The 22,341-nt window shown below is 45.4% G+C and overlaps 1 protein-coding gene across 2 annotated transcripts in view; it reads left to right on the top strand.

The window, feature by feature from the left end:
* Nucleotides 1-22,341, top strand: part of acad11 (acyl-CoA dehydrogenase family, member 11) — an 81,854-nt gene that overhangs the window by 28,314 nt on the left and 31,199 nt on the right. Inside the window, exons 2-8 of one of the 2 annotated variants that reach the window (XM_072247749.1) lie at nt 2,775-3,033; nt 8,522-8,667; nt 9,007-9,198; nt 14,326-14,484; nt 14,955-15,114; nt 17,866-18,007; nt 20,081-20,149. In XM_072247749.1, coding sequence (XP_072103850.1) covers nt 2,838-3,033; nt 8,522-8,667; nt 9,007-9,198; nt 14,326-14,484; nt 14,955-15,114; nt 17,866-18,007; nt 20,081-20,149 — 1,064 coding nt within the window. In that variant the 5' untranslated portion in view covers nt 2,775-2,837. The remainder of the gene's footprint in view (nt 1-2,774; nt 3,034-8,521; nt 8,668-9,006; nt 9,199-14,325; nt 14,485-14,954; nt 15,115-17,865; nt 18,008-20,080; nt 20,150-22,341) is intronic. The other variant, XM_072247750.1, reaches the window with a different exon arrangement.

Below are 22,341 nucleotides of genomic sequence, written 5' to 3'. Positions count from 1 at the left end.
GTTTTGTCACTGACGGGTTGGATCCTGACGGGTTGTGTCACTGACGGGTTGTGTCACTGACGGGTTGTATCACTGACGGGTTGTGTCACTGACGGGTTTTGTCACTGACGGGTTTTGTCACTGACGGGTTGGATCCTGACGGGTTGTGTCACTGACGGGTTGTGTCACTGACGGGTTGTATCACTGACGGGTTGTGTCACTGACGGGTTTTGTCACTGACGGGTTGTGTCACTGACGGGTTGTGTCACTGACGGGTTGTATCACTGACGGGTTGGATCCTGACGGGTTTTGTCACTGACAGGTTGTGTCACTGACGGGTTGTATCACTGACGGGTTGTGTCACTGACGGGTTGTATCCTGACGGGTTGTGTCACTGACGGGTTGTGTCACTGACGGGTTGTGTCACTGACAGGTTGTGTCACTGACGGGTTGTGTCACTGACGGGTTGGATCCTGACGGGTTGTGTCACTGACGGGTTGTGTCACTGACGGGTTGGATCCTGACGGGTTGTGTCACTGACGGGTTGTGTCACTGACGGGTTGTATCCTGACGGGTTGTATCCTGACGGGTTGGATCCTGACGGGTTGTATCACTGACGGGTTGTATCACTGACGGGTTGTGTCACTGACGGGTTGGATCCTGACGGGTTGTGTCACTGACGGGTTGTGTCACTGACGGGTTGGATCCTGACGGGTTGTGTCACTGACGGGTTGTGTCACTGACGGGTTGTGTCACTGACGGGTTGTATCCTGACGGGTTGGATCCTGACGGGTTGTATCACTGACGGGTTTTGTCACTGACGGGTTGTGTCACTGACGGGTTGGATCCTGACGGGTTGTGTCACTGACGGGTTTTGTCACTGACGGGTTGTGTCACTGACGGGTTGGATCCTGACGGGTTGTATCACTGACGGGTTGTATCACTGACGGGTTGTGTCACTGACGGGTTGTATCACTGACGGGTTGTGTCACTGACGGGTTGTGTCACTGACGGGTTGTATCCTGACGGGTTGTGTCACTGACGGGTTGTGTCACTGACGGGTTGTGTCACTGACAGGTTGTGTCACTGACGGGTTGTGTCACTGACGGGTTGTATCCTGACGGGTTGGATCCTGACGGGTTGTATCACTGACGGGTTGTATCACTGACGGGTTGTGTCACTGACGGGTTGGATCCTGACGGGTTGTGTCACTGACGGGTTGTGTCACTGACGGGTTGGATCCTGACGGGTTGTGTCACTGACGGGTTGTGTCACTGACGGGTTGTATCACTGACGGGTTGTGTCACTGACGGGTTGTATCCTGACGGGTTGTATCCTGACGGGTTGTATCCTGACGGGTTGTGTCACTGACGGGTTGTATCCTGACGGGTTGTATCCTGACGGGTTGTGTCACTGACGGGTTGTGTCACTGACGGGTTGTATCACTGACGGGTTGTATCCTGACGGGTTGGATCCTGACGGGTTGTATCACTGACGGGTTGTGTCACTGACGGGTTGGATCCTGACGGGTTGTGTCACTGACGGGTTGTGTCACTGACGGGTTGGATCCTGACGGGTTGTGTCACTGACGGGTTGTGTCACTGACGGGTTGTATCCTGACGGGTTGTGTCACTGACGGGTTGTATTCTGACGGGTTGTGTCACTGACGGGTTGTGTCACTGACGGGTTGTGTCACTGACGGGTTGTATCACTGACGGGTTGTATCCTGACGGGTTGTATCACTGACGGGTTGGATCCTGACGGGTTGTGTCACTGACGGGTTGGATCCTGACGGGTTGTATCACTGACGGGTTGTATCACTGACGGGTTGGATCCTGACGGGTTGTGTCACTGACGGGTTGGATCCTGACGGGTTGTATCACTGACGGGTTGTGTCACTGACGGGTTGTGTCACTGACGGGTTGTATCCTGACGGGTTGTGTCACTGACAGGTTGTGTCACTGACGGGTTGTATCACTGACGGGTTGTATCCTGATGGGTTGGATCCTGACGGATTGTATCCTGATGGGTTGGATCCTGACGGGTTGTATCACTGACGGGTTGTATCACTGACGGGTTGGATCCTGACTGGTTGTGTCACTGACCTGGTAGGAAACATCAGTGCCCAAGACAGAAAAGGCAACAACGTAAGTGGAGCAGCATTGGATCTGTACACGATGATGATTAGAAAGATGAGATGAGATCTCACTGAACTCTACAGATTCTGAACAGAGTGAACGTGGAAAGGATGTTTCCGTTCGTCTGAGAGTCTAGGATCTGGTGGCACAGCCTCAGAATAAAGGGGCAGCTGAGAGAAAGGAATTCCTTCCGGCAGAGGCTGGTGAATTTGTGGAATTCAGGCCCATTCATTGGGTGTATTTAAAGCAGAGATTGTAACTCCTTGATTGGTAAGAGAGTTAAGGATTGCAGGGCATCGGCAGGAGAATTGGGTTAAACTGGGCATGATTGAAAGATGGAGCAGATTCAATAGGCTGAATGGCCTCTAATGCAGCTCCTTCGTTTTTATTATTTATTAGACGTACAGCACGGTAACAAGCCCTTCTGCTCCAATGCGCCCGCACTGCCCGATTACACCCATGTACCAATGTACCTACTCATCTCTGGAATGTGGGAGGAAACCAGAGCACCCGGAGGAAACCCACAGGGACAGCGTATAAACTCCTTAGAGACAGTGGCGGAATTGAACTCAGGTCACTGGGTTGTAATGCTGACTTGTATCAGGATTTCTTTAAAAAATTAGAAAAGTTACAATCTTTAAAATTTTGTGATTTCAGTGTTATTGGGCTTCCGATCGATGGTCCTGTGGACACGTCTTGTATTCTAGAGTTCCCACCACCATGTTTCTCTCTGGAATTCCCTGTGCTTCTCGTTATTTCTTAGCCAAGACACGGAAGGTTGTAACCCTGTGCCAACATTTGCCTAGCTCTGTGCAGGCTTCATTGCGATGGAAACACCATGCCTCTCGACGGTACAAGGCCGTGATTTTTGATTTAGGTGGAGTCCTAATGGCTTCACCATACAAGTTAGCTTCAGGTGAGGTTGTTGTGCAAAAACCTTATTTGCTTTTTATTCAGGCCGGTAAATGGGTTGAAATGGAGTTAGAAATCATACAGTCAGGCAGAGGACCATACAGCACTGAGTCCACACTGACCACCAAGGACCTTTTACCCTAAAACCACTTTAAACTGATAGAATGTTGTGAGATGTTGGTGCAAATTTGTTTAAAGCTGAATCAAAGCATTTTTATTGGATCAAAGTTTATTGAGCTGCAGCCAGTGGCCACTTTATTAGGTGCACCTGCTTATTAATGTAAGTATCTAATCAGCCAATGGCATGACAGCAGCTCAAGGTATAAAAGTATGCAGGCATGGTCAAAGGGTTCAGTTATTGTTCAGAATGGGGACGAAATGTTGAGGCTGAAGATTCAGAAAAGAAAAACAGCTGCGATTAAAAACACGAGATTCTGCAGATGTTGCAAGTCTTGGGCAAATGCAGAAGGAACTCGGCAGGTCAGGCAGCATCTGCGGAGAGAAACAAACAGTCAACGTTATGGGCCGAGACCCTTTATCAGGACCGGGAAGGAAGGGGGCAGGTCAGAATAAGAAGGAAGATGGGAGGGGGAGGACTACAAGCTGATAGGCGAGGCCAGGTGAAGAGGAAACTTGGTGGGGGATGAAGTAAGAAGCTGGGAGGTGATGGGTGGAGGAAGTAAGGGGCTGAGAAAGTTATTGAATGGGAGAGGACAATGCTTCTTCCTTCTTTGTTCAGCTTTACTCTTGTGTTGGAATTACCTGAAGTAATTGCTCTTCAGGTTTACATCTGGGCATGAAACTGCAGTGTGCCCACCAGCTCTGGAGCTGTCCTCCAACAAGGAGCCAACTGTTATTAATGTAGCATGAGAAATATCCGGGAAGTGAGGTAGTGGGCCACAGACCTAACCCAAACAAATCGGTTAAGTATCATACCTGGAATGCTTTACATTTCCCTTCTCAGGCTGTATTTTTATTGAGAAGCAGTGTGGGATGGGCCCTCTGAGCCATGTCACCCAGCAGTCTCCTGGCAGGGGGGTTTGTAGAGGCTGTTGGGGAGAGTCTAAACTAGAATCGCTAGGGGGTGGGAACCAAACTGAAGAGACGGCGGAAGGGGCAGTTGGCTCACAAATAGAGAAAGCTTGTAGGCAGTGTGAGAGGGAGGATAGGCAGGTGATGGAGAAGGGATGTGCTCAGACTGACTGTTTGAGATGTGTCTCTTTTAATGCAAGGAGTATTATGAACAAATTTTAGAGTGTGGATCAGCACTTGGAGCTATGATGTTGTGGCCATTACAGAGACTTGGATGGCTCAGGGGCAGGAATGGTTACTTCGAGTGTCAGGCTTTAGATGTTTCAGAACGGACAGGGAGGGAGGCGAAAGAGGTGGGGGCGTGGCACTGTTGATCAGAGCTAGTGTCACAGCTGCAGAAAAGGAGGAAGTCATGGAGGGATTGCCTACGGAATCTCTGTGGGTGGAAGTTAGAATATCTCAACTGGGTGTCTTTTATAGACCACCCAATAGTAACAAGGACATGGAGCAGCAGATAGGGAGACAGATTCTGGAAAGGTGTAATAATAACAGGGTCGTCGTTGTGGGAGATTTTAATTTCCCAAATATTGATTGGCATCTCCCTAGAGCAAGGGGTTTAGATGGGGTGGAGTTTGTTAGGTGTGTTCAGGAAGGTTTCTTGACACAATATGTAGACAAGCCGACAAGAGGAGAGGCTATACTTGTCTGGTATTGGGAAGTGAAGCTGGTCAGGTATCAAGTCTCACAGTGGGAGAGCATTTTGGAGATTGTAATCACAATTCTATTGCCTTTGCCACAGCATTGGAGAGGGATAGGAACAGACAAGTTAGGAAAGTTTTCAATTGGAGTAAGGGGAAATGTGAAGCTATCAGGCAGGAACTTGGAAGTACAAATTGGGAACAGATGTTCTCTGGGAAATGTATGGCAGAAATGTGGCAAATGTTTAGGGGATATTTGTGTGGCATTCTGTATAGGTACGTTCCAATGATACAGGGAAAGGATGGTAGAGTACAGGAACCGTGGTGTACAAAGGCTGTTGAAAATCTAGTCAAGAAGAAAAGAAAAGCTTACGAAAGGTTCAAAATGCTAGGGAATGATACAGATCTAGAAGATTATAAGGCTGGCAGGAAGGAGCTTAAAAATGAAACTCGGAAGAGCCAGAAGGGGCCCTGAGAAGGCCTTTACGAGCAGGATTAAGGAAAACCCGAAGGCATTCTACATGTATGCGAAGAGCAAGAGAATAAGACGTGAGAGAATAGGACCTATCAAGTGTGACAGTGGAAAAGTGGGTATGGAACCGGCGGAGATAGCAGAGGTACTTAATGAATACTTGCTTTGTTAGTTATTACGGAAAAGGACCTTGGTGATTGTAGGAATGACTTACAGTGAACTGAAAAGCTTGAGCATATAGGATGTGCAGGAGCTTTTGGAAGGGATCAAGTTTGATAAGTCACCAGGACCGGACAAGATATACCCCAGGCTACTGTGGGAAACAAGGGAGGAGATTGCTAAGCCTCTGGCAATGATCTTTGCATCATCAATGAGGATGGGAGAGGTTCCGGAGGATTGGAGGGTTGCAGATATTGTTCCCTTATTCAAGAAAGGGAGTAGAGACAGCCCAGAAAATTATAGACCAGTGAGTCTTACTTCAGTGGTTGGTAAGTTGATGGAGAAGATCCTGAGAGGCAGAATTTATGAACATTTGGAGAAGCGTAATATGATTAGGAATAGTCAGCATGGCTTTGTCAAAGGCAGGTCATGTCTTACGAGCCTGATTGAATTTTTTGAGGATGTGACTAAACACATTGATGAAGGAAGAGCAGTAGATGTAGTGTCTCTGGATTTCAGCAAGGCATTTGATAAGGTACCCCATGCAAGGCTAATTGAGAAAGTAAGGAGGCATGGGATCCAAGGGGACATTGCTTTGTGGATCCAGAACTGGCTTGCCCACAGAAGGCAAAGAGTGGTTGTAGGTGGGTCATATTCTGCATGGAGGTCTGTGACCAGTGGTGTGCCTCAGAGATCTGTTCTGGGATCCCTTCTCTTCGTGATTTTTATAAATGACCTGGATGAGGAAGTGGAGGGATGAGTTAGTAAATTTGCTGATGACACAAAGGTTGGGGGTGTTGTGGCTAGTGTGGAGGGCTGTCAGAGGTTACAGCGGGACATTGATAGGATGCAAAACTGGGCTGAGAAGTGGCAGATGGACTTCAACCCAGATAGGTGTGAAGTGGTTCATTTTGGTAGGTCAAATATGATGGCAGAATACAGTATTAATGGTAAGACTCTTGGCAGTGTAGAGGATGAGAGGGATCTTAGGATCCGAGTCCATAGGACACTCAAAGCTGCTGCGCAGGTTTAATCTGTGGTTAAGAAGGCATACGGTGTATTGGCCTTCATCAACTATGGAATTGAGTTTAGGAGCTGAGAGGTAATGTTACAGCTATATAGGACCCTGGTCAGACCCCACTTGGAGTACTGTGCTCAGTTCTGGTCATCTCACTACAGGAAGGATATGGAAACTATAGAAATGGTGCAGAGGAGATTTACAAGGGTGTTGCCTGGATTGGGGAGCATGCCTTATGAGAATAGGGGAGTGAACTCAGCCTTTTTTCCTTGGAGCGACGGAGGATGAGAGGTGACCTGATAGAGGTGTATAAGATGATGAGAGACATTGCTTGTGTGGATAGTCAGAGGCTTTTTCCCAGGGCTGAAATGGCTGTCAGAAGAGGGCACAGGTTTCAGGTGCTTGGAAGTAGGTACAGAGGAGATGTCAGGGGTAAGTTTTTTATTCAGAGGGTGGTGAGTGTGTGGAATGGGCAGCTGGCGACGTTGGTGGAGGCGGGTACAATAGGGTCTTTCAAGAAATTCGTGGATAGGTACACGGTGCTTTGAAAAATAGAGGTAACCCCGGGTAATTTCTAAAATTCGTACGTGTTCAGCATAGCATTGTGGGCTGAAGGGCCTGTATTGTGCTGTAGGTTTTCTATGTTTCTACTCCCCCAACTTAATCCTAGCCTAATCACAGGACAATTTACAAAGACCAACTAAATTACCAACTGGTGTATCTTTGAACTGTGGGAGGAAGCTGGAGCACACAAAGGAAACCCACCCTGTCATAGGGAGAACGTACAGTTTAAACCTGGATCACCTGTACTGTAAAGTGTTGTGCTAACCACTACACTACTGTGCTGCCCTAATGATTACAATTTTCAAAGTGATTAAAAGCTGGCATATAATCGTGTGGAAAAGAACTGGGATTTGCAGTTTCATAGTTAGGACAGAGGTTACATAGTTATCGTCTCTCACTCATTTCAGCCTTTCTGTTATTGGAGAAGTAATATGCTCAGGTCTTCACAGAGACCAAAGTTACCGGGAAGATAAATGTGTTCCTTGGCTGCTTTTGTTCCTGTCACAAGCAGGTATTCTACTTCTTTAGCTGTGCCTGGAGCGATCGTAGGGAGGAACATATGCACTTAAACTGGTTGCAAGTACAGGTGCACAATCCTTTATCCAAAATTCTGAAATCCAAAAAGCTCCGAAAACCGAAGCTTTTTTCGCCAACAGCTGACGTCACTCAGGTGTGACGTGGCAGCACTAGCGGAGGCCGCCAGATGTCAGTTGTGGCTCAGTGCTCGTACTGGTTACACGTGCATTTGCTGTTCGCTGATATTTTGTGTTCACTGTTGACTTTGTGTTTAATTTCACTGTGAAAATGTCAAAAAGAGCTGCAGATACCCCTATGGGTAACAATGAGAAAAGAGAAGGAATCTTCTCTATCAATAACGCAGAAAGTGGAGTTATTGCAGAAGCTTGATCGTGGTGTGTCTGTGCGGCGTCTTACTGAGGAAAATAGTGTTGGAACTACCACTGTATATGATTTAAATAAACAGAAAGACAAGTTACTGAAGTTTTATAGTGACAGTGACGTTCTACATTTATTCCAATAAATCATTTACCATGTGTTTGATTCCGTTCATTTGAAGCTGTATACTTTTATGTTTTATTGAATGTTTTTGTTGGAAATAAAATTTTTTCTTGTCATTATTCCCAAAACAATACAGTATAACAACTATTTACATAGCATTTACATTGTATTAGGCATTATAAGTAATCTAGAGATGATTTAAAGTATACAGGAGGATGTGCGTAGGTTTGGTGCGCTGCCGGGTCCTAAAGTCCGCCACATTGAGACAGGTTAAATAAGGGACTTGAGCATACCTGTTTTTTGGTATCTGGGGGCGGGGTCTGAAATTGGAAAAATTCTGAATTCCGAAATGCAACTCGCCCCAAGGATTTTGGATAAGGGATTATGGACCTGTATATAGAAAAATATAATCTTTTCATTTATGGCAATCTTTCATTGAAGTAGCTTATCTAAAGAGTATAAACTTCACATTTTCTAGCTCACAGCTCTCCATTAATCTAGAATCTGTAGCTTTATCCTCTCTATTCCTCAGAGTGGGAGCAGCGGAATGGTCTCCCAGCTGGATCAATCTGGCAGGCTCTATTGACTGGAGAGCAAGGCCTCGCATGGGACCAGTGCATGCGGGGGGAACTGACATTTGAGGAGTTCATTAAAGTGTGCAGCAGAGAGCTGGGATCTGTAAGTATTACTCAGATTTAAAAATAAACGATGGAGGGAAATCCAATTCTCACTGACGAAGTTATAGAGTTTGTTGCAATTGACCATAAACTAATGTCAGCTGAGGTAGCTTAAGTATTTCAAGAGTTTTCAAATTGTAGTTCAGATTTGCAACGTCATAATATTTTTTAAGTGTAGCTCTGCTGATCGTATTGCATTGTAATTCATTGTCTCACGTTTTTTTTTAATTTCTCTCTTTCCCTCATATATATTTTCCTAATCTTGCTACTTGTTTTAATTTTCTCATGTATATTGTGTGCCTCTATCAAAATGCTAACTACTTTCCTTTTCTTCACACAGAATATAACTTCTGAATCAGTCAAATCTTATTTACTAGCAAAGGTCAATCACGTGGGTGAGTGGACTAACTCTGCGATGAGGGAGGCGGTTCAGTGCATCAGGGCAGAGGGACTGCAGACTGCTGTACTGACGAATAATTTTTGGTTCCAAGGTCAGAGCTTCTTACCCTTGGAGAGAAACTTCTTTGACGTGGTGAGTACGATTCATCGAGCAATCACAGAATGTATATCCACTTCATCTTTGCTACGTTTATAGTCCAGTGGTGGCATTTGGTGCAGTATGGACAAGACAAGACTATGTTGCGCACAGAAGCAGTAGAGCTAGCTGGTATGGTACGCTGAGTGTGAGAGTGCTACTGCTTGGTGCCATGTCACGGACTCTTGCTTTGAGTCGTGCTCTGCTTATTTTCTGATTGGCCAGGGCAGCACCGTGAATCAAGATACTCACAACACAGCAAAAAGCATCTCAGGCTCATTGCCAGTTGTTAGGTTCTGATGTAGTTGTTGATGGGTCTGATTGGTTGTCAGGGGTGGGACGCTAGCATAGCAGTTGGCACAATACTGTTACAGCGCCAGCGACCCAAGTACAATTCTGCTGCTGTCTGTAAGGATTTTCTACGTTCTCCCTGTGACCACATGGGCTTCCTCCAGGTGCTCCAGTTTCCTCCCACATTCCAAAGGACTACAGGTTAGTAGACATATTGGTCACATGGGTGTAGTTGGGCGACGTGGGCTCGTTGGGTTAGAAGGGCCTGTTAGTGTGCTGATTCTCTAAATAACAATAAAATATAGTCCTCCGTAGCAAATTACAAATGAACTTTGAGTCTCCCCATCAATTTGCAATGGATGAAAATTTTTAAAAAAACAGAAGACTATTGAAATTCACAATTTGGATCAAGTGTACAACAGCTACCACAATTGGGAAGCCACGCTTGAAGAAGCTCGTGTCTGTTCACTTTGCTCAACTGAACAATTGGTTCTCCTAGGTTCCCAGCCTGAGGTCCACAGACCCCTTACTTAATGGTGTTGGTCCATGGCATAAAAAAGGTTGGGACCCCCTGCCTCAGCCTGGGTAGAGATCAGCTGCACCTGAAATTTCTTTAACACTTCTACAACGCTGAGCTTGTGGAATGAGAGAGAACTTGTAAGATGAAGAGGCAGGGATCCAATGATTCTTCTATTGGTCACCCAAAGGAAAAGGTAGATTTTACAGAACTAGAAGGCAAAAGATTGTGAGCTGGACAATTTGAGCTCAGGCACTTGCAGATTCTTTGGGAAGACTTTTGGTCCGAAACATCATCTGTTTATCCAGATGCTGCCAGACCTGCTGAGTTCCTCCAGTATTGTGTGTGTGTTGATTTGCCCGTTTAGAATGGAATAAAGTCACAGCAGATTTCAGATGCTTTTAAAATTGTTAACTGGCATAGGCTGATGTAATCAAGGTGGTGGAGGCTGATGTCATTGCAGCAGGAAACAATTAAGTGTAAAATTGGCTAGTAATACTCAGAAGTCAGGTCGTATCTACGGCAGGAAAGACATCGTTAATTTCAGAGGTCAGATGCCCTTCACCAGAATTTGGAAAGGGAGACAAGATGGTTTTAAGTGGGATGAACAAAAGGAGAATCTGTAGTAGGTTGAGTCCATTTCAAATGGGTTAATGAGGACCATTACAGAGTGATACTGCTTCTTTTGAGTGGTGGGGTAGAGATACGTATTTTCCAAAGGAGGTGTAAGGCGCTCCTTCCCTCTGCTGGCCTGCAGATCACCCTTGGCAAGGTGCAGCAGCTGCTTAGCCCCCACCCCAGATCAGGGTCATGTGAAGCCATGGGAGCAGGTGGTGGATGGTCGTATGAGCAGCTGGTGCACATCACAAGTCCTGGCAGACAATCTCTGGAGTGTTGGCAATGGCTGGGGTCACCTGTCTTCAAAGGCTCACTTATTATCAAAGTATGTATGCAGTATCCAACTCTGAGATTCATCTTCTCCAGATAGCCATGAAACAAAGAAACACCATGGAAGTTGTTCAAAAAAAAAACATCCCCCCCCATGGAGAAAAATATAACATGCAAATGGCAAGAACATCTAACCTGAACTTCCCCTACACAAAAAAAACAAATAAATCGTGCCAAATGGCAACAATAAGGAGCTGGCAGAAACACAGAAGATAAAAGACATAAAGCTGACAGAGTCCAGTCCAATCCATAAATTGCAGAATTTCGGTAAGATCGTCCAGCGGCTTTGAGGGAGAGAGTGAGAACACGCGAATGCAGACGCAGATGGTCACAGCAGCAAGCGACAGGCAGGTAGCCAGCGTTGACCATTCGCTTGCCTTAAGAACATAAACATAAGAACATAAGAAATAGGAGCAGGAGTCGGCCATCCAGCCCATCGAGCCTGCCCTGCCATTCAATAAGATCATGGCTGGTCTGTCCGTAAACTCAGGTCCATCTACCTGCCTTTTCCCCGTAACCCTTAATTCCCTTACTATGTAAAAACCTATCTAACTGTTCCTTAAATATGTTTAGTGAAGAAGCCTCAACCTCTTCCCCGGTCAGAGAATTCCACAGATTCACCACTCTCTGGGATAAACAGTTTCTCCTCATCTCCGTCCTAAATCTTCTCCCCTGAATCTTGAGGCAATGTCCCCTAGTTCTCGTTTCACCTACCAACAGAAACAACTTTCCTACTTCTATCTTATCTATCCCTTGCAAAATTTTGGATGTTTCTATAAGATCCCCTCTCATTCTTCTACATTCTCCTCGACGTTTGAATCTTTCTTGACACTTTAACGGGCTGTTAATGGACACCTTAATCGGTGAGATGGAGTCGATCATGAGCTGAGCCTCGTATCTAAGCTCCTTCACCTCGGGGCCACTCACCTCCTGGAATTTTCTTGGAGACAGCAAAGCGCTAAATCTCCAAATTGTAAAATGCAAGCTCTGACAGTTCCAGAAACACATTTAAGATAAGGAGAAGATGTAGAAGAGGTGGAATAAGCAGTTTGGAGGACTATCTGGAAGATGTCGCCTGAGGAAGCAGTAAAGACACTGCGTGGAAGAAGGAAATGGTGGACCGCTTGTGTAGAAAAATTTGCCAAGAACAATCATGGCCGTGGGAAGACCATGATCACCCATGTCACACGACACGGCACATAATGGTAATGGTGACGATGATGAATGCTTCTTTGTCTGTGTTATGTGTTGCTAATGGCAGGACTGTGGAAACTACTCAAGAGATTTTCCAGGTAATTATCCCCTTGCAGTCCTTCCAAATTAATATAATGCATTCAGTGTTCATGATGTAGTCTTCCCTACACTGAAGAAACCAAATGCATATTGGATAATCACTGTGGAGCAGTTGCATCCAGTCTCCATCTGCGACCCCAAGATTCCTGTTCGTAAACACAAAAAATTCTGCAGATGCTGGAAATCCAGAGCAACACACACAAATTGCTGGAGGAACTCAACAGCATCAATGGAAATGAATAAATATTTGACATTTCAGGCTGAGGCACTTCATCAGGACCCAGTTCCTTGTTGATTTCACAGAGCGTTGCTGGAGACGGAAACATCAAGACGATAGGTGGTGTGTTAAAGATGGATGTACTCATCACATGCTGCTTTTGGACTTGAGCGATTTCTCCCACTCCATCCCTCTCTCTCTTTTAGTGGAAAGTGACAGCCTGTCAGTCCGTGAGTCAGGGGGCTTGGAGGAGTGGAACACTGGTCTCCGCTCTCATTGTTACAGGAGCGACCTCTCTCTCATCATTGCTGGAGAGAAGGGGAGCCTGTCTGAGATACCAGAATGCTGGGTTATGGACTCTGGATCAGGATCTCTCTGGAGGCTTTTGCTGTCTCTTACATGTTGAGGGGGGGTAGTTGGTGCTTTTGCCGTTGTGAGTCAGGGAGGGAAGTGGGAGGTTGATTCTTTTCAACACTCACGACACGCTGGAGAAACTCAGCAAGTCGGGCAGCATCTGTGGAAAAGATCGGTGGACGTTTCGGGCCGGAACCCTTCGTCAGAACTGAAGAGGGAAGGGGCAGAGGCCCTATAAAGAAGGTTGGGGGAGGGTGGGAAGGAGAAGGCTGGTAGGTTCCAGGTGAAAAACCAGTAAGGGGAAAGATAAAGGGGTGGGGGTGGAGAAGGCAGGAAGGTGAAGAAGGAATAGGGGAAAACACAACGGGTAGTAGAAGGAGGCAGAACCATGAGGGAGGTGATAGGCAGCTGGGGGAGGGGCAGAGTGACATAGGGATAGGGGAAGGGAGGGGGAGGAAATTACTGGAAGTTGGGGAATTCTATAATTCTTTTGCTGCTTCTGCAAAGGGTGGGGGGAGATGGGGTATCAGGGCTTCAATGTTCTATCATTCATTCTATGGGGCTTCTTATTTCATGGATGCCTATGGAGAGCACAACTTTCAGATTGCATACTGTGTACCTTCTCTGATATTAAAGGAACTTTAAATATTAAGCCACAGTAAGAAATGTATACGTATTCATCTCTATCTATATATATAATCTCTCTTTATACGTAATATATAGATTTGAACAATAAGAAATAAATATATATTTAAAAAGTTAACTAAGTAGTGCAAAAAGAGAGGGAAAAAGTAGTGAGGTAATGTTCAGGAGTTCAATGTCCGTTCAGAAATCTGATGGCAGAGGGGTAGAAGCTGTTCCAGAATTGTTGAGTGTGCATCTTCAGGCTTCTGCACCTCCTCTCTGATGGTAGCAGTGGGATGAGGGCGATGGATGCCACCTTTCTGAGGTATCACTCCTTGAGGATACCCTGAATACCAGGGAGACCAGTGTGCATATGATGGAGCTGACTGAGTTCACACATTAACTCTCTTTTTCCATAACTGCTGCCTGACTTGCTTAATGTTTCCAACACTTTATATTAAAAAAAAATCATTTGCAATCCTTGGAGTTCAGTTGATCTGACAATGTATTGGGGAATAACACACACAACATTCTGGAGGAACTCAGGAGGTCAGGCAGCATCTCTGGAGAGGAATAAAGAGCCGACGCTTTGGCCCAAGACCCTTCGACAGGACTGGAAAGGAAGGGGGAAGAATCTGAAACAGGAAATGGATATTGCACTTGCAGAATCTCTTGTGTTAATGTATGATGGAGCTTGGAAGGGGAGAGTGTTGTAAAAATTGAGACTTGAGATTATTAAAATATTTGAGGCAGTAGGCATTGCTTAATACCGTTTATCTGATTATAAGTTAGAGCAGAGTCAAGTGCACAAATTGTGAGCAATGGATGCAGAAACCTAAAGTATCAAAAGTCTTGGTTTCAATGCTTCATTATATTGCAGATTGTTGAGTCATGCCGGGAAGGCATTTCCAAGCCGAGCCCTGGTATTTACAAACTCTGTTTGCAACGATTGAAGGTCTGTCCTGAAGAATCAATTTTCCTTGATGATGTTGTGGAAAACCTGAAAGCAGCAGCCCAAGTTGGGATCAGCACTGTTAAGGTATTTGAAAGGATCATAACCTCCAATGGGTTAATGCTGGGTGAACTGCTTTGTATCCGTCTCATCGATTCCCGAGATATTAATTACAGTTTTTTTTCTCCATCATCTGGCAGCATTTTCTCCTTTCTCAAATATCTGCTACGTAGCTCCCTTCAGTGATCTTTATAGATGAACCAGATGTATATATATTTCAGTATGGTAAATGATCTATCCAGATCTGTATTTTTTCCAGTCACTGTTTGGAAATCAAGAGTGGAATCCATGGTCCAATCTGGTCTAAAGAGACTGAAATCTACAGCTTCTCTGGCCTGCAATCACAATCCCTTTTAATCCGAATAATCCGCCATGCATTGCTTTGCTCATGAGGCCACCACTGGAGAGTTCATAATTGCCCTGCTATTAAACTTTTAAAAAATGAGCTGAATCAACAATTGAACAATGTTGGAAAAGTGTTACATTTTCGTTTCTAGTTTTCAGATACAGCCGCAGCTATTAAGGAGCTGGAATCATTGCTGGGCTTCCCATTGCATGGTTATGTCCCAAGGACCTGCTCTGTTCGTAAGAACATGGAGATTCCTACTGACAATCTGAAGAAGTATCTCCAGACTACTCTGGGGCTGAGTTCAGAAGGTAGGTTGTTCACGTTCCAGCAGCCCTTATCAGGAGTCCTGGAATATACAGTTCTGTGCAAAAGTCCTAGGCACCTATATATTGCTAGGATGCCTAAGATCTTTGCACAGTACTATAGTAATTTTATGTATTGCACTGTACTGCTGCCACACAAAAAAAATTCATGACATATGTGAGTGATGATAAACCTGATTCCGATATGGGTCTCTGTTGTGGACAGAGAGTGGGAAGGGGGCAGAGAGAGGGAATCATGCTTGGGAAAAGAGGATGGGAAGCACCAGAGTGACATTCTGTAATGATCAATAAGCCAATTGTTTGGAACCAAATGACTTACCCCGGTGTCTCAGGTCTGGGCTTGTCTGCACCCATGCCCCTGGCACTTCCTTACTGCCACCTGCCCCACACCCCTCCCATGGCACTCCACCATCACCATCCCCAACATCCTTTGATTCCGCCAGATTTACAAACCTGCTCTCTGCAAAATGTTACCAAGTGCAGTACTGTGCAAATGTCTTAACAACCCTACCTATATACCTAACAAGCGAGAATCTGCAGACGCTGGAAATCCACAGCAACACACAAAGATGCTGGAGGAGCTCAGCAGGCCAGGCAGCATCTGTGGAAAGGAGTACAGTCGACATTTCGGGCTGAGACCCTTCCTCAGGACTGGGGAAGAAAGACGAGCAGCCAGATTCAGAAGGTGGAGGGGGGGGAAGAAGAAGCACAAGGTGATTGGTGAATCTGGGAGGGGGAAGAGATGAAGCAAAGAGCTGGGAGGCAGAGTGGTGAAAGGTATAGAGGACTGGAGAAGGGGGAATCTAAAAGGAGAGGACAGAAGGCCATGGAAGGATGAAAAGTTGAGGAGTACCAGAGAGTGCAGGCAAGTAGATAGGTGAAAGAGGGAAAAGAGGATGGGGAATGGTGAAGGGGGCGGGGGGTTTACCAGAAGTTTGAGGAATCAATGTTCATGCCTTCATATTGGAGGCTACCGAAGCGGAATGTAAGATGTTGCTCCTCCAACCCGAGTGTGGCCTTATCGTGACAGTAGGCATCTGGCGGACGGAGTGTAGCTGCTCGGTGAAGCGGTCCCCCAATCTACATTGGGTTTTACCGATATACAAGAGGCCACACTGGGAGCACCAGGTACAGTAGGTGACCCAACAGCCTAAGACGTTTGAACATTTCTGTAGGAATATAAGAAATAAGAACAACAAAGAACAGAAATTCTCCTCCATTTAAATAAGATCATGGCTGATTATTTTACTTTTATACTAACCATGTATTCTCTGATTCTCTTAATATTCAAAAATCTATTATCTCAATTTTGAATACATTCAGCAACTGAGCTTCAACAGTGCTCTGGAGTAGAGAAATCCTTGAACTGAAGACATTACTTATCTCAGTCCTAAATGGTTGACTCTCATTTTGGGCATTTGACCCAACACATTGACACCCAACACTGAACATACCCAGCCCTGTACAATGTTAAAATTTTCTTTGTTTCAGAATGTAAAATTTTCTTTGTCTCATTTTTTTCTGAACTCCTGTGGGTTCAGGTCGAATCAGCTTAAGCACCCTATTGCAGGAACCAATCAAGTAAATCTTTGTTGTACTTTTATCTTTCGGACCTCCAAGGGGACCACAACCTTTTCATAGTTTGGAGGCTTATCAATGACCCGGAGAGCTATGTTGGTGGAGTTAGGGCTCTATGCTTTGGCTCTTGCTAGGGTCACCAATGCCAAACAGATCAAAGGGTAGAGGCCAGACTGAAAATGGTCCACCGGTCCTCCAAGTTCGGGGGTTCAGCTCAGGGCCAACAACTCTGACTGGTAAAACAAAATCGTTACGGAGATAGCAATGAAGTATCCTTCTATATCTGAGTGTGATGGTATTCCTGAGACTTGTACAGCTAACAGTTAAGAAAAACCGAGGGAAAGCTACTGACATGATGAAGGAAACTCTGAACCCCACCGGAGATGGAGAGCCTTCATTGCCGCCCTGAACACCAGCAGCATAATGAATTGGTCCCTTTATCCAGATGAGGGATATGGATTACAAACAACAGACATACAGCACTGACTTATGTGCCACCCCTGCAGTCATGGCCTTGCAATCTGAAAGTGACCTGTTTATTTCTACCAATCCTCAACCCCTGCCAGAATATTTCTCCTATCATATCTGTTCAAATCTCTTTTTAAATAACGTTGTACGTGCAGCGTCCTGAAAGTCAACAGATGCCGCAAGCCTCTTCCCCCCCCACCCCCCGCCAATCTGTTCTGTTGTTTCTTTCTGCAACCCCACACCCCCATTTCTTCCCGACCTGGCATCGATCCTTGGCTGAGATGGTTTAAAAACAATTAACTCTGACATACTCATAAGATTATAGGTTAACTGGAGCGGTTTGGTTTCTGCTTGGCAGTGAAATCGTCAATTGGAAGAAAATTTGCAAACCCAAACACAAGAGATTCTGCAGATGCTGGAAATCCAGAGCAGCACACACAAAATGCCCGAGGAACTCAGCATCTCTGTCCAAAACTGTTTGAGACCCATAGATGCTACCCAGTCTGCTGAGTTCCTTCAACATTCTGTGTGTGTTTAACTTGCAAACACACACTCTTTAGGGGATCATGGTAATTTGGCAGTACGCATTGCTAAGGGTTTTCTGGGGAGTTATGCCAGTTACCTGTGTTGCTGTAATGGGAATTAACTTACTGATTTTTTTGATTTACTGAATAACTAATCTGCTTACAGAGCCACTTCTCCTTCGTCAGTTCAGTCATGGGCAATCTAATCCCACATACCATGTGCAGTATGGGGTTCACCAGCTGGTCTTGAGAAAGAAACCACCCGGCACACTGCTGAAGTCAGCACATTCAGTGGAAAGAGAATACAGGTGTGTGGAGAGTAAAATGGAGGGAGTTTGAGCATGCTCTTTGAGATTGCTCTTTATAGCTCCTAGGTTAGCCTGCACTCATGCATTAGCATTTGAGGAGCCCTGAACCAACTATTCAATAAGACAGAAGCTTTTAGGTCACCGTTTTAACACAGGTGGATGATTTTACTGTGTAGTACCAAGCCTCATTCAAGTATGCATACTTTATACAACCTTGAGACTTGTCTTCTTAAGGGCAGCCATGAAACAAAGAAACCCAATAGAACCCACTAAAGCAAAAGAAGACCCAATGTGCAGGAAAAAACTGCAAACAATAAAAGTGAGCAAATAGCATTCAGAACTAAGGTTGACAAAAGTGAGTTCACACTGTGACAGTTGCTGGCCACAGCCACAGTTTATGGTGCAGATCAGCGACTTGAATCAGCCTGTGCCTCTCCTCCTGACCCGGCACCCTGTCCTTTTCAATCTGGCCCGGTGCTTAAATGATCCAGGTCTTGCTCTCAGACTGGGACCCTGCCACTCCGATACGGTCTCGGGCCGGTGCCTCACCACCGCAATTCGGCCCGCGCCCTGCTTTCCCAATTCAGCTCAGCGCTTAAACCAATTCAAGATCGGGTCTTCCCTCGCTCTCGTGCCCGAGTCTGGGCTCCATCGCCTCCACTTGCCTGCACTCGGTTCTGCCAGATTGAATTGCCTCCAAGTTAGCTCCAGGAATGGCCCTGAACCTTCTAGACTTCAATTCCCACTGCAAAAATGCCAGGTCGTACAGGTGGTTCAAAGGCTCAACTCTGACAGGGAAGTTGCAGTGATTGTTCACCAGAAAAAGTGTAATTAATGAAGTATTTAGTTATTTTCTTTGTTTTATTTGCCACCAGCAAGTAGTCGCTGAGCTTCACCAGCCCCATCTTAAACAGGGGTGTCAAATAAATAGCATCCTAATCTGGATCGGATGATAATACCATATGGAATAAAGTGGGGGGAAATTTTCTGGTGTATTTAGGAGAAACTTTTTATCAGAATGTTTCCAGTCCAGTGAGGAAGAATGTATTGCTTGATTCTGAGGAAAGAAGTGCAGCAAGTAGAGCAAGTATCACTATGGGAAAAGTTTAGGTCAGGATGATTATGGTACTCAAGACTGAGATCAACTGGGGCAGGGCTTCCCAACCAAGGGTCCATGGACCCCTTGCTTAGTGGTATTGGATCATGGCAAGGGTCGGGAACCCCAGAACTATGGGAAAGGACAAGGAACAATCTGGGATACAGATACTCAGCCTGATGTGTGGAAGGTTCTAAAGCAGGTTAAAGTCTACCTGGTTACTTGCCGTGGCTCAGGATAAATTTTGAATCAAGGATTATGAGGTTAAAGACGTACTGTATACCCAGTGACCACTTTATCAAGTAGACCTGTGCGTCTGCTCGCTAATGCCATATCTAATCAGCCAATCATGTGGCAGCAACTCAATGTATAAAAACATCCAAACATGGTCAAGAGGTTCACTTGTTGTTCAAGCCAAGCATCAGAATGAGGAAGAAATGTGATCTAAGTGACTTTGACTGTGGAATGATTGTTGTTACCAGACAGGGTGCTTTGAGCATTTCAGGAACCGCTGATCTCCAGGGATTTTCACACACAACAGTCTTGATTACAGAGAGTGGCGTGGAAAAAAAAAATCCAGTGAGTGGGTAGTTCTGTGGACAAAAATGATTGAGAATGGCCAGACTGGTTCAAGCTGACAGGAAGGCGGCAGTAACTCAAATAATCACACGTTACAACAGTGGGGTACAGAAGAGCATCTCTGAACGCACAACAGGTTGAACCTTGAAGTGGATGGGCTACAGCAGCAGAAGACCATGAACATGCACTCAGTGGCCACTTTATTAAGTACAAGAGCTACCTAATAAAGTGGCCACGGAATGTATGCTGAACTATAATCACATTCAGGAGACTTGGAAATTAGTTAAAATAGGGAACTTGAAGAGGGCATTTAATTACATGCTGTCCTAAATATTATTTCTCAGTCTACTGAGAAGGTTGAACTTAAAATGATGTTTTTCATTTCACTGTCCATTCAGGGTGATGAAAGCTCTTGGAGGTACAGGAGTTCCTGTTCCTAGGACACTTGCCATTTGCGAGGACCCCAGGTATATAAGACAAGTTCTAACATATGCATTGTCTCTATATCTATGTCATTATAATTGCCAGCAAGAGAAATACGTTGAAAATAACAGGTGGCACAGAGTCACAGTACTATCCTCTGTCTGTTGGTAAGAAAGAGGGTTTCCACCTCAGCATGTGGAGATTTAGTATTTAAAACTGCAATGTGAGCTTGCATAACATCTTTAACCAACCCACAGTAGAATGTGCAAAGAAACTTTGCAGAAGTTGGCAGTCAGAACCCGGATCTTTTCCAACAAAGTGTAAAAATTAATGCAATATCAATTATATTTGAGTAAAATGCTAAAAATTAACTTGTGTCGCAGATGGAAAACTTGAGTCCCTTAATACTGTCAAGCCCCAATGCCATCCTAGGTAGACACAGTGAAAAGTTAAGATTTCCCCCATTTGGAAGGAGGAAGAAAGAATAAAATAGTATTCCAAGTGAAAAATCGAAGTTTATGCTACATTTTATTCTCTGGATCGATGTATCATTGCAGTCAGGTTACAAAGTATAGCTGCTGAATGCAGAGCTGCACGCTTTCTTTTTAGATATTGTTACTGCCCATTACGTCACTGGCATTTAGGGCAGTAATGAAGGCCCCCACCTCTGTCTGTCTATACACTCGTATCAGATATAGTAATGAACGCCCCCCCCATCTCTGTCCGTCTATACAGTCGTATCAGATATAGTAATGAAGGCCCCCCATCTCTGTCTGTCTATACAGTCGTATCAGATACAGTAATGAATGCCCCCCCATCTCTGTCTGTCTATACAGTCGTATCAGGTATAGTAATGAAGACCCCCCCCCATCTCTGTCTGTCTGTACAGTGGTATCAGATATAGTAATGAACGCCCCCACATCTCTGTCTGTCTATACAGTCATATCAGGTATAGTAATGAAGGCCCCCCCACCATCTCTGTCTGTCGATACAGTCGTATCAGATATAGTAATGAAGGCCCCCCCCGCCTCCTCTGTCTGTCTATACAGTCGTATCAGATATAGTAATGAAGGCCCCCCCATCTCTGTCTGTCTATACAGTCGTATCAGATATAGTAATGAAGGCCCCCCCATCTCTGTCTGTCTATACAGTCGTACCAGATATAGTAATGAAGGCCCCCCATCTCTGTCTGTCTATACAGTCGTATCAGATATAGTAATGAAGGCCCCCCCATCTCTGTCTGTCTATACAGTCGTATCAGATATAGTAATGAAGGCCCCCCATCTCTGTCTGTCTGTACCGTCGTATCAGATATAGTAATGAAGGCCCCCCCATCTCTGTCTGTACAGTCGTGTCCATATAGTAATGAAGGTCCTCCATCTCTGTGTTTCCTATACAGTCATATCCAGATGTAGAAAGATTCTTCATTGCTGTTTCCGTAACTATTTCTTTTGATGAATCAGGGTTGTTAGCCCTGAGCTGAACCCCCAAACCTGGAGGACTGATGGGCCACTCTTAGTCTCCTTTGCCCTGCTTGGCATGGATGACCCTACCAAGAGCCAAAGCACAGTGCCCTGACTCCAGCCAGCATATCTGTCTGGGTCATTGAGGCGCGCAAGCCTCCAAAGCAAGCATGTATAATATGTACTAAGTGGATGCTTGCATGCCCACTGGAGCACGTGATTTACCAGACTGTATAGGGTGGCACGGTAACGTAGTGGTTAGCACATCGCTTCCCAGTGCCAGCGACCCGGGCTCAGTGCCTGCCGCTGCCTGTGAGGGGTTTGTACGTTCTCCCCATGACCATGTGGATTTCCTCCAGGTGCTCTGGTTTCCTCCCACAGTTCTCAGACATGCCAGTTGGTCATTGATTATCCCGTTATTAGGCTAGGATTAAGTCAGTGGATTGCTGGGCAGTGTGGCTGGAAGGGTTGGAAGGGCCTATTCTGTGTATTATCTCAATAAATAAATCATGTGGAAAGAGCTTTTATTTCTCCTAATGGTTTTACGAATCGCAGTCCACATAGGTGATCTGAGCACACAGCATTCTTATCTGTCGTATCCCCCTGTTGTGCCCATTGTTCAGCAATGTCTTCCATTTCTGCAGCACCCACGGCTGGGATAGTAAAACATGCGATAAAAACGGAGGAAACTGGAAGGAACGAGAGAAACCAGAGAATGTAGTACGATGAAAGGCAAATTGACGGGATTTAGAGCGATGAGGAAATTTGAGCTG

The sequence above is a fragment of the Mobula birostris genome, chromosome 31 (genome assembly GCF_030028105.1).
Source record: "Mobula birostris isolate sMobBir1 chromosome 31, sMobBir1.hap1, whole genome shotgun sequence".
Classification (NCBI taxonomy): domain Eukaryota; kingdom Metazoa; phylum Chordata; class Chondrichthyes; order Myliobatiformes; family Myliobatidae; genus Mobula; species Mobula birostris.
The sequence above is the reverse complement of the archived record's forward strand: the minus strand, read 5'-3'. Positions and strand labels throughout refer to the sequence as shown.